We start from the raw sequence: 13,787 nt of genomic DNA on the forward strand, positions 1-13,787 counted from the left end.
AATTGAGATCACTAGTCTTCCAATGAGAGGCACAGCTGACTTGATTGACAGGCGGGAACACTGTAGCTGTTGGCTAGGAGGCTCAAAGCCCCGCCTCTTTACGTCACACTCACTCGACAGCAGTTATCTTGAGTTCAACATTTCCAATATGGCTGCTGCCGCCGATTGGCCTCAAAACAGCGCTTCAGAAACAGATGGGTGACGTCACAGACACTACGTCCATTATTCATACAGTCTATGTTTACAGCTAGCGGGTCATTATTGCAAATATAAACACAGTCATAGTGAGACCTCAGATTCAGGGTCCTGGACCACCCTGTCGGGGTTTACTTCTATGATAATGACTAAATTTCTGTACATTATCCCCTAAATATGAACTTAAGTGCTCTACTTAAGAACAGTTTTGAGGTATTACATAGGGCCCAGTGTATTGGTGAGGCAAAAACACAAGTAGCTAGTTTTTTGCTATTCCTATCTTCAGCATTTTAGGCTATTTTTACAGGAATAATACTTTCCTTTTATCAATCAATCAATCAGACTTTATAAACAAAGCGCTTTACATATAATGACACTGTAACACAAAGTGCTGTACAAAAAAACAACTTGAAGTAGAATAAATTAAGAAAAAGAAATATATATAAAAGAAAAAGAAAAAGACCCCCCCATCCTAATCCCAACCCCAACCTCAACCTCAACTCCAACTCCAAACCCACCCCACAATCCTAAGGTTAAGAACACAATATATGCAACAATGATAATGAAAATAAATAAATAAATAAATTTATAAATAAAAAATAAAAAAGAAGTTGAGGAGAGGCTCTCATTTATACACATTTCTGCTGTATTTCATGATATAAAACACATAAATTGACATCTACATTATGCTATATATATATATGTGTGTGTTTACAAATTGAATGCAGAGTTTTTGTGATGTGATGCATACAGTGTGTACATCCAGCTTTAGTCCATTTAATGTATGGATGTGAGGGGCGGGGGGAATGGATAGACTATCATGAAAACAAACAGTGCAATACTTTGCTGTATTGATGTTTTTGCACAGCCTGCCATGCATGTCACAGCACTGAGCAGGACACAATGCAAGGATATGTATTCTAATTGTTTATTAGTATAATGCTGATTTTAACCTACATTTAAAAAGATTAACTGCTACCTTTTTTCAGTCACATGATGAAGTGTCACTAGAAGGAAAGTATGTATATGTAATTTTTAATTAATAAATGTAACAGAACTAAAGCTGTCCTTAGAGACTCCTCACAGGTGATGAAGGGCTCATCTGGCCTTCTCTGTACCTCAGATATTAAACCCGTTAGCTGCACCGTCTGCCTCGCTGCAACATGAACATGGAGGAAATCAGCGGGACTCGTCTGCCGTAGAGTCTCTAATCCGTCTGCTGGTGTCCTGTTTCTGCGACCGGCAGCTGATGATGGGGGAGCTTTGTCTGTCAGACCTGCATCTGACCGAGGACTTAATCCTCCACAATCCACAAAGATTACAGTGATATTCTGGTTTGGATAATTCATCTTTCTGCTCCTCGTCTGCTGACTTTGAGGCTCTTTGTGTCTCAGGCTGTTTGCTCTTCGTAGAGGATGGATTACATTAGGACGAGGATATTCTAACAGAAACTTTTTTAAAGCTTCGTCAGGTTTTGATCTGTCTTCTTCTGTTGACTGAGTGTTTTTTTTGTAGTTTTAGTGACTCTATCATTTGTCTTTGAGAGTTGGCCTTCAAAAGAAGCTGTAAATGTCACTTTTCCTCAACTTATACTGATATAAAGCTTTATAATAACACGACTCTACACACTCAAATCTGTGTGTTCAGTGCTGAGGTCATGGATATTTGAGGTTTTCGGATGTCTCTCTTTGCTGCTCTGCTTTACAGTCCGTCTCTTCTTGCATGATGTGTTATTATGAATGTTTAAAGTTGTTTTTCTTGCTTCATTGGTTTTTAATTTCCATGACCAAAGTAGACATACATTCAGGGAGAAACTGATTTGTGTCTTGGGAACGTTTTGGCTCGTAAACGCTCCTTTTAGTTGCTGATTTTTGCTCACTGACAACATGAGTGGCTGCGTCTCAGCTGATTTCAAAATGTTGAAGTTTTCTGGTTCCCATGTTCTCATGGCTGAAAACACTCTTTACTCTGTTTTTGACACCCATTAGACACTGATCTGTGTTAATCTGAAGTTTTGTCTTCAGCAGATTGTCTTCAACAATTTCTCATTTTAGCTCTGTTTTGGTCTCCACCAGCTCTACAGAAATTACCTCTTTAGTTGCAAAATGTTCCACTTTTTTATGAACTAATTGTAAACCTTGGAAGGTTGTTTCACAAAGTAATATGAGAGCTTAAAGCGAGCCCAGTAAAAGCAAACAAAAGCAGGGAATTTATGCCAAACACAAGACAAAAAGCTAAAAGTAAAAAAAACAAACAATTGCTAAATTTCTCATTTTAGCTCTGTTTTGGTCTCCACTAGCTCCACGGAAATTACCTTTTTAGATGCTAAATGTTCCACTTTTTTATCAACTAATTGTAGACTTTGGCAGGTTGTTTCAAATAGGTATATTAGAGTATTTACTGAGCCCTACGAAAAAAAACATAAGCAGGGAATTTATGCAAAACCAAAACGAAAAGCTAAAAGGCAAAAAACAAAAACAAACAAACAAACAAATAAATAAAATAAAATAAAAACTGACCAAAATTTGAACTAGATAATAAATAAATAAATAAATAAAATTAAATAAAAAGGAACTAAAATTTGAACTAGATAATAAATAAACAAATAAATAAATAAGGTAAGGTGAACTAAAACTGTTCTAAGAATAAAACTCATTTACAAGTGAGACTAAAAAGGTAAGTCTTGAGTTTGCTTTTAAGGAAAACTGCAGTTAAAAATAATCTGTGCTTCTGTGGCTATGAACAACTTCATTCACATTTGTAATGATCATTTTATTCCTTAATAAGATAAAATATTGATTTTAGACTTAGATAAAATACTCTTTGATATCCAAACATAAACCATTAAAACAGTATAAAGTGTGAATGCCCTTACAGCACAGTTTTAATGACATTCTCTTATTCCCTTACAATTTTGATGCGCCCCTAAGTGTAAGAATTTGCAAGGATTTTAAAATACAAAATGCAACATATCCAGAAAGATATGAAGGAAATGACTCTCAGGAAAGTTAGATTACTCTGCATCATTCAGTCTGTCTTCACGTCTGCATTCTTTTATCTAAGAGGTTTGGTTTCCTTCATTTCCTCGTCCTCCGTGTTTGTCAGGTAAACCTCCCTCTGTTTGTCTTTCTTTAACACAATAGACGGCTGATTACAGGGATGCAGGAAAAGAAAGATTGAGATAGATTCACGCAGAGGAAGAGAGAGGCTTGATAAGCGGATGGCGATGATGTTTGTTTACAGGAAGGATGGTATAAAAACCAGATCTGTGATACTGAGGAGAGAGGAAGGTCGAGGGATATCCAGACAGTCAGATTGAGATGAACTGGACCTCACACTTTGACTTTACTGAATCAAATCATTAAATATTAGATACCAGGGCAGGGTGATAAATATATTTTCATTCATATTTGTGGTTTTTAACTTCCTACTACGCCCCCCTTGGACTCTTGAAGTTCACAGCAACATGACTGCCAGCGTTAATGAAGGATATGTTCCCAAAACAGGCACAGGGCCACAGTCTCATCAGTCTTTGGAACTGGTTTGGTTTTTGCGGCCTCAGACCTCGAATAAACAACAGATGATTGAGCAATGATTTATGAAAACACATCACTTTTAATTTCAGTGAGTTGTTATCAGCTAAAACTCCTTATAGTAGCTTTAAATACTTGATTCAAAACGAACCCAAACGCCAGCCTTCAAACAGTCTAACCCTCCCGCCAATGACAGGGGACTTCATGGAGGTCGGTCAGAAACACAAAGGGGTCATAAGTAGACCTTTGAACATGAGACTGAATACAACAGATTGACTTGATCCGGAAAGACTGACAACAAATCAGTGACATGAGAGGGGAGAGAAAGAAAGAAAAGGAAAAGGGCGAGAGAAATGTTCCCACACTGGAATATGTTTTCTCAGGTTTTATGACAGTTTTCCTTCCTGCTTGTGTGTGTGTGTGTGTGTGTGTGTGTGTGTGTGTGTGTGTGTGTGTGTGTGTGTGTGTGTGTTTACCCCTCCCTGACTCTAAACTACCCTCACCAAGAGCTGTTAATGAGTAACAATAAACCTCAGAGGGAAAACACATTAACATTCCTCCTGCTCTTTAAATTTCTAACTTTTAAACCATTATGTTTCTCCTTCACTCGCTCACTTTAATCCTAAAAACTTTGTTCTGATATTCAGTTTAAATGTCAACTGTCGAGTTATTTGTCACCTTCAACGTGAATCTGTGACATTTAATTAGAAGTCTTTAATCTAACATCAGGCAGCGTTAATGAGTCGTCATTAGAGCCAAAAAGAAAACACATGAACTTTCGTCTCCATCCATCTTTGTTCGGCTCTCCGCCCGCCCTCTTTGTTTTCTCTCCGCCTGTGTTTGTCTTTCCCAGCAGGCAGGAAGTTTACCCTCTGACCAGTTACTCTCTAATTCTCTCCGTCAATCATTCACCGCCTCTCCCTCAAGCCGAACCAATCACACAGCCGGAGAGGACGATGAACTCACACTGTATAAGCACTCAGGTGTCATTTATAGAGTCCAAAACAAAAAGCTGCATCCGTCATTCTGAAGGTCAAAACTCAGTTACTTTATTGACTGTTAAGGTCACTGTGCTGTTTCTTTTTTTAATACTCCCTGCACAATTAACAAAATAAAATAACAGTAAATAAAGAACTAATCTAAACTCGCCATGGCTGAGAATCACATCCTAAATAAAGTCAAAGTTTCCCTGAAGTTTGTGTCGTAAAGAGTAATAACTAAGGATGTTTCAAAGTGACTAATTTCCTTGTAGTTTTAGTGGAAATTCAAAATAATTTTTGTGATCAATTTTAATTTATTAAAAAAAAATTTCACATCAGTTCATCCCCATCCAACACAAACAATTTACATATCACCAAAGCTGATGCAAAAATTATATTAAATTAGATTTAACAACATTTGAAATAAAGTAATAAAATAAATTACATTAAATTAAACAATTAAATTAAATTAAATTAAATTGAATTAAATTAAATTAAATTAAATTAAATTAAATTAAATTAAATTAAATTAAATTGAATTAAATTAAATTAAATTAAATTAAATTAAATAATTATTCAAAAAAGGTGTGTTTGATAACTTGCTGGACAAACTGGACCAATACATTCTCATATGGAGCCCTCACACTGCTTGGCTGTCTATTTCTGCAACTTAAGAGGTCAATCTAATAGCTAGATTTTAAAATACTTGAAGGATGGACGGATATTTAGTCTTTGGGAAACAGTGTGTGTGTGTTTGTTTGTTTGTTTGTTTGTTTGTTTCTGTTTATTTTTGTCATTTCTTGTATGTTTGTTTAACGGTGTCTTTGTTTGTTTACCTTCTGTCTTTGTCAAACATGCCATGTCTAAGCTGCACGTAACAGTGTATGTTCAAAATTTAAGTAAGGATGTTACTTGTTAACATGTTAACATGTGATGAGCTTCATTTCAAGAGGTCAAAAACCCTAACAGTTCAAACCATGTGCTTTAAATCCAGATCTATAAATAAATCAAACATGGAGGTTAATGTAATTGGGTCTGTCTGAGACTGTTTGAAGAATGATTATCTCATTACTGCACAGAAATCAACTTTCACTTTAAAGGGTTATTCTGTGCGTGCTTTCTGCTGCAGATTAAATGTTGTGATCGAGTTCATCAGGTCAGGACTCTGTTCCATAAAGAGTCTCAGGTTCGTGTCCATGAAGAGTTTCACAAGATTCGTGTCAAACTTCACACTTCCTGTCCGCTCTGTCCGCTCTGTCCGTGCGGTCCTGGGTTGCGACACGATCACGCTGTGGTAATTAAGAGGATACTGTTTTATTTTTGGTTCCCACTGACCCACTTCTGCTGGCGTCCAACAACAACAACACACTGACACGAGGACTTCCCCAAAATAGTTACACACAGAGTAAATGCCTCCGTGCCTCGGCTGGCCGGGATCACTGCCGCTATTAAAACTGTCACGCCGCGAGTGTGTAACTCTGTGAGCAGCTACACACCAAAGAGACACAGAGACTTGGACTTGACTCTGATTGATGTATTGGTTCTCAGGACTCGTGATACCAGACTTGGACTCAAGCAGTGGTGACACAGACTTGAACCCGACACTCAGACTCAAAGGGTTAAGAGGACTCAGGTCTATCTATAGATAAAGATTATCTCTGGTGACAGTGACCTGGACTTGGACTCTTCTCCACTGACTCAGACTCAACTTGAAATCTTCTTAATTGACTCAAACTTGATCTGGATTCTTCTCAGGTGACTCAGACTTAACACAGATCCTCCTCTGGTGAATCAAACCGGACTTGGACTTGAACACTCAGGACTTGTCTTGAGGTTTGGTGACTCGACTCCAACACGGATGTCTGACCTTATAAACTGTATAACAAGATGGACAACACGACAGTTCCCTAAAGGTGACACCTACACACTTAGATTCAGATTCACTCCCCTAGTGGCTAATTGGAGTATAACTCATGAAGCCTGCCTCCTCCATATGAACAGATGGGACATGGGTCAAACTTTAAAATCAAAATACACGTCAAATAAAGTTTTCTAAAACATTGTTTCAGTCATTACAGTTCACTCTTATCATGATGTTTTATGTCCAAGAGTTATTTTTACTGAGAAGTTTAGTCTTACTGAGTTATTTGATGCTACATAAAGGTGTATGTAGGAGCATGAAGCATATCTGTGCCTGTTGCAGGGGGTATTTTGGCTTCACTTCTATACAGTCAATCGTCTACAGAAAGTTTTAACTTTGACCTGATCCATAAGCTACATTAAAAGTACGATGATAACCAAAGTTTTAAAGTTCATCCTCTGGGGGATCCTGAAGGCTGGCTTAAATTTCATATCAGTTCGTAGAGTAGTTGCTGAGATAATTCACTCAGAACCACAAATATCAACCTCATGGTGGCACAAGAAGAAAGATCGGGGAATCACTTCAGCTTATAGGATTCATCCTATGGGGATCATGAATAATGGTTGAGATATTCTAGTCTGTAAAAGTTGGATTATTAAATGACAAACCAACAAGTCATTCTTAGATGCTATCACAGCTAAGAGTATAAGTTATGTTAAAATAAAGTTGCTGATCCTGTAAAAGTTAAAGGTACGGAGGTGACCGAGTTCAAACACTCTGCAGGTGAAAGGTTCAGTTGTTACCGTAACACACACACACTCTCACACACACACACTCACACACACTCCTCCTGCAGGAACACATGAGATCTTCTGATGGTCTCATGGCTGCGTATCGTGTTATTATCTCTGACATTCAGTTTCTAGACAGCTCCGACCACAAACCACAGACAGACAGAAACACACAGAGAACTGAAGGGTAGCAGAGTAAAAACACAGTCAAGAAGCTCTTAGCAAGCATCTTTGTAAAGGTTCAACAGCAATACATTACAACAAAGTGGGAGCTGCTAACAAGCTGGGGCTGTAGCTCTGTTAATGTCTGCTGCTATAATCCTATAAAGCTCTACTACCTGGATGTAAACAAGCACAGGTGACAGATGTCATCTCGTAGCACGGTGTGGTTTGTCAGTATGTTAATCTAGTAAATGGAGATAAAGTTGTATGTAGGCTGTGTCTGGTTAAAGTAACTCCACCAGAGGGATGAGGAACCAGCACAGGCATGAGGACGCTAACCTGCAAGGAGGACTGAAGGCTGGTGGTGCTAGCTCTGAGTCTGTGATTACGTATTTCGATGTTTTAAATAAATTGTGCTCACTTTTGATAGTTTTCTGAGTGTTTTCCTAACTTTCTTAAAGGTCACATATAATGCAAAATTGACTTTTTAATGGTTCTCTACCTGAAATATGTGTCCCTGTCTACAAACCCCCCGAGAATGAAAAAAATCCATTCTGCCCCTGTTCTGATTTCTCCACCTTTCTGTAAATGTGTGCTGAAACCAGCCGTTTCAGTTTTCAGTGTTTTTGTTACGTAACAACAATATCCGGTCTGTCACGGAGTCAGAGCTCGGAGCTTGTTCAGCCCATAGACTGTATAAAATAATACTGAATCCCTCCTCCGTTTTTCATTACCTGCACAAATGTGTGCTAACAAGGAGCTTAGGAGGGAGGCATGCTAGTTGTAGGCTGTCTTAATAAACACAAAGGTCGGTTTTACTCCCCACGTCTGCAGATTTGAAGATCTAGTGGATGATTTTTATTTATCATGGATAAGTGCTAGCGCTAGTTAGCATAGCTACATAGCTACATGTTGTATCTGTAGCTGTAGCTGTAGCTGTGTACCAAGACACACGTCGACATACTGACAAATAAAACAACAAGAAACACAGAATCTGTGACCAATCCTTCAGAAAGGTCCTGCTGCCTTTCTGGCAGAGGTCGCTTTGACTCCCCACGTCTGCAGATTTGAAGATCTAGTGGATGATTTTTATTTGTCATGGATAAGTGCTAGCGCTAATTAGCATAGCCATATAGCTACATGTTCGTAGCTGTAGTTGTAGCTGTGTACCAAGACACACGTCGACATACTGACAAATAAAACAACAAGAAACACTAAATCTGTGACCAATCGTTCAGAAAGGTCCTGCTACAGGCGCCTCTCCGTCAGGATCAGATTCAGAGGGTTGAAGTAACGTGATCCCTGAGCAGCCGTGTATATTCAGCCAACATGTAAACATTAGATCAACGTGCTGGACAGCCGAGGCACATCCACTTCCTGAGGGGGCGTGGTCAGAGGGAAAACAGAGTGTTCTGAGGAGGACTGAAGAAGGGGGCTTTTCAGGCAGACCAAAATCTGATTTCAAAGTGTTTTTATGAGCATAAACTTTAAAGACATGTTTTGGGGACCTCTTAGACCAATATATGTTGATGAAAAAAGCGTGATATGTCACCTTTAACTTTAACTTCCTGTTGAAGGGACTAGGAAACATCCCTATACTGTCAATAACATTGGACTCCGTGACGGATCTGAGACGGATAATGTGTTTTCATTTACATTTGTTTTTCTGTAGTTTTTGTTATTCCTGTAGTGTTCTTATATCTTTCAAGTTGTGCTAAAACAATAACAAGCTGCTGACCTGTAAGTATTTCACATGCAGAGTCTCTACAGTACATGTAAACACACTGACAGTCCAAACTGTCTCTGTGAAGACTCAGCACCTCCCTACCCAGACATCCTGCAGTGCTGTCACACATCTGTTACCACACACACACACTTTGACCCCTCTGTAACCACACACACACACACACACACACACACACACTTTGACCCCTCTGTAACCACACCAAAAATGTATTTTCATGAAGAAACTGACACAACTCAAAAAGCCACAGGACTGCACTCAGCACTATTCAGCAGTATCAGAGTGAAGTGTGTGTGTCGAGTGTGCTGAAATGTGCTGAGGTAATCCTCCTCATTCGGGCTGAAGTATTTGGATGAACGATGGAGCCAAAACCAGCCTGCACCCAGAGACGACCTGAATATTAAAACTGGAGGGACTGGCTGGTGAGACGTAAACATTGTGGTCGGAGTGTTTCAGTTTGAGTCGGCAAAATGTAAGTCGGCAAAACAGTCGGAAAGGAAGACAGTTAAGAATCCAAACCAAGCTGAAGTAAGTTAAAGTGTTAGATCAAGAAAGAGACGATGCTTAACTTGACCTCTGACCTCACTAGAAGGAAACATCAGTACAAATAAAACTTTTGACATCATTGAAGCAAGGGATACAGTTATCTAATATTCCCAAACAGAGCCGTGTGGTCTGAAGGAAGTCTAACATAAACCAGATCTGCAACACACCCATCTGTCTTACACAAACCAGGTTTTCCTTTCAAAGTCTATAACTTTTACACTATTTTAAGATCTTCTCTTGGATTCTTATAAACGCACATTTACAGGTTTTACAGTCATTATGGGGACGCTTTTTTGGGGGTCTTATTTGGGACTTCTACTCACACACACATACATGTTCTTTGGGATATAAGAAGACGTTTACCAAAACATGAGGACTGATTTGGTTCAGATTTTTGGGGGGATTTTTATCCACACACATGAACATGTTTTGCGTTGAGTATACCTTTTTATGTATGTATATATTAAGTATTATTATAATTATTATTATTACTGTTTTATTCTATTTCTTTATTTATCAACTTTTTTATTCTTATTCTTATTTTCTATACATATATAAATATATATATGACTATGTTTAAAACATAAAAATATGTTTGAATATTGGAACTGTATTGTAAAGTTTGCATTTTACAAATAAAAACACATCTTGAAAAAAAAAGTATTCCATAGAGGTCTTAACCGGCCCACATTTACATGTTTTTCTATAACTTTGAGGCCTAATACTGATCCAGTACCAGACTAAGCAGATACAGGAAAGTCTGTAAAGCTGAAATGAAACATGCAAATTAAATTGTACTATTGTGCTTTTCTAAATAAAAAGACAACTTCAAAAGAAAGAATCATTTTGGGGGATTTTCCTATCCTTGTGGGGACTAACGACTGGTACTCAAGGAGTGTCTTGAAGTCCTTTATTCGGGGGGATTTTTACTGACACACAAGTTTTCCTCTCACTCTGACATCTCTGAGGGGACTTCTGTTGAACACACTTTAAGGGTTTCTATCATTTGGGGGGACTTTCTGAATTCTGGTTTAAACATCCATTAGAACATTAACTCACTCACACACACATTCTTGTTTTCCCACAATTCTGGGGCTTTATATCACATTTCAGTTTTTGCTCTGGGGACATTTATTTAAGGACCATTTTTGGTTTTAATATTGTTGGATTGTTGAGTGGCCTTTATTTACTGGTGAGCAGAAAAACGAAGAAAACATTCTGATATTGTTTTAAAGACAAATTATAATGTGATGATGTTTTTTTGAACTCATCTGTTGAATTACTGTAATCAATAAATATAACTGCAAAATGTCAGAAAGGAGGGAAAATGTCTCTCGTGTTGCAATCAGGTAGCTTAATTTGTCATTCTCAGTCTCAAACCCCAAAGGAACACTTCAAGACCTCATTTACAAAAGCTGGACTGCAACGCACTCTTGTGGTGATCAAGTGTACTACATGTATCTCTATAACCAGATTTAGCTCTGCAATGATATCTGCTATTCTGACTATTGAAGGATGATATAAACACTGCATTTATAATGTCAACATTATAAGCCAGAGCTGATTTTAAAGTAGTGATTATGATCTTTGCAGTAATTCTCAAGTCAATAATAAAGATTTGAACTAAAATTCAACAAGGATGGAGACAGACGAAGAAAACTCTTGAGTGATCTGAATAAGCAAAAGCTTCAGAAAGACTTGATTTGAAGGTTGGACTTTGTTATTAAAGTGCCAAAAATATCTTAAATCAAATCAGCATTTAGATCATGATGGAACCAAAATCATTTCAGAGTCAAAATAAAGAAAAACATCTAAAATGCTGAAAGTTTATCCAACAAAAAGTCTCCAAACAGACTGGAACAAACTTAACTAATCTGATGCTTCATACAATAGAAGATATTAAAGGATAACACACACACACACACACACACACACACACACACACACACACACACACATAAAGACAGCAGTGTGTACTCACATGAGGGGGCGTGTTGTTGTTGAATTGATCCTGGTTGACAGGTGACGCTGCAGGATGACAGTCCAGTGACACTCGCTCTCTACACGCAGCGTGACACGCGTATTTACAACCTGCAGAGACATGAGAGAGATTATCTGAGACTGCAGAGTCGGTCCTGTCGTACGTGCAGGTGTGTCCGAACACAGAGCATGAAAACATAAATCTAACGTATATGCAAATAATCTTCTGATAGGACAAACTTCCCCTTCACAACATGTAAATCCTGACCTGAGCAGGAATGAAGGATCTGACCTACATGTGTTAAAATGTTAAAAAAACAAACATTGAGCTTTGATATGTGAAGGATTTCTTTTTAAAAATTAAAACAGCAGAAATAAGCCACATGTTTGATAGTTTGGGATCACACGTGTCTGTGTATTGTAGAGTAGAAAATTACATTTGTGGGTTTTATAGCATCTTTTAAAAATCATAAAATGCACCGAAAACTGTATTAAAGAACAAGTTAAAGGTAGCTGTGAGTAAAATATTAACATTTTGGACATACATACTGTAATGTTTTCATTTATGGCAATTTTTTTTAAGTTTTAGTCACTATGCAAATTAACAACTTTAACACAAAATATAATCCATTATTATGTATAATCAAATTTAAAGCTACACAACATTATTTAAAGCTACAGTGAGGGATTTTTAACTTGTTATGAAACAGACTGAAATTGATACTGATGTCTCCTCATGACCTACAAAAGCAATTTTTTTGCAATTTTTTACATGTGAATTTTTAAATCCTGACATCTCTATGGGGGGGTAGGTGTCAGACCAAACAATTTACCAGCATGCAAACTGCCTTTTTTACAATTTCAACTGCAAATATTCACAATAAGTGATAAGTTTGGCTGCTAAAAGAAAGAAGGATGAGTTCTTTTGTCAGAAAATACGACTTCTGGATGAAACAAATGTACATTTTTGCCAACAAGGGGCGCCAAAGTGGACAGAAAGTGAAAATCCCTTACAGCAGTTTTAAAGCTACTGTGAGGGATATTCAACCTAGTATCAAACAGACTGAAGTTAATAATAATGCTTCTTTATGACCTAAAAAAGTGAACAAGAGCATCACCAACAAGATTGACAATTTCTGTACAGTAAGTTTTAATGCAGGTGACCACTGCCAGGGGGTAGGTGTCACACCAGGTGATTGACAGCATGTTTAAAAAAGGACTTTGTTGTACTTTTTTTTATACATCTGGCTTTTGAAAGAATGCAGGAATGAGAGTTGTTGCCTGAAAATGTTATTTAAACATGTACAGAACAAGAAATAAGAAATAAGAGGTATCACTTTGTCCACAGGGGGCGCCAAAGTTGACTCAAATTAATCATTCCTCACAGGAGCTTTAAAGCTACTGTAAGGTATTTTCAACTAGTTATGAAACAGGATGAAATGTATCATGATGTCTCTTCATGACCTACAAAAGTAACCTAGACCATCAGCAACAAGGTTTACAATTCCTATATTGTAATATGTAACGCAGGAGACCACTGCTAGGGGGTAGGTGTCACAACAGATGATTGACAGCATGTTTAAAAAGGCTTTTTTCACTTTTTGCTAGAAGACAATATTTACACATGTACAGAAGAAGCTCAAGAAAGAGATAAGAGATATCACTTTGTCCACAGGGGGCGCCAAAGTCAACAGAAACCAATCATTCCTCACGGGAGCTTTAACTTCGTAGAAGATGAGAATATTTTGTCCATAAGACTCGTGTCGGACATTTTTGATAACTTTTGGACACTTGATAGACTAAAAGTGAAGCCTAAAAAAATTAACATGAATATGAATGATAGTTTTAGCTCTGAGTATGAGAAGATATGAAGAAACACAACAAATCAACATTATCACTGTGTTCATTTTGTCCCTGTCGCCCACCCTTACACCAACAAAACTGAACCTTCGAGACTGGCCCGAATCCAGCAGCACCATTAAATGACAGAATGAC

General features: G+C 37.7%; 1 protein-coding gene across 1 annotated transcript in view; it reads right to left on the reverse strand.

Annotated features, from left to right (window-relative positions):
- Positions 1-13,787, reverse strand: part of rassf3 (Ras association domain family member 3) — an 84,299-nt gene that overhangs the window by 58,934 nt on the left and 11,578 nt on the right. Inside the window, exon 2 of the mRNA XM_034673777.1 lies at positions 11,794-11,903. Within this exon, the coding sequence (XP_034529668.1) occupies positions 11,794-11,903 (110 nt within the window). The remainder of the gene's footprint in view (positions 1-11,793; positions 11,904-13,787) is intronic.

Source organism: Notolabrus celidotus, chromosome 21, assembly GCF_009762535.1.
Source record: "Notolabrus celidotus isolate fNotCel1 chromosome 21, fNotCel1.pri, whole genome shotgun sequence".
Classification (NCBI taxonomy): Eukaryota; Metazoa; Chordata; class Actinopteri; order Labriformes; family Labridae; genus Notolabrus; species Notolabrus celidotus.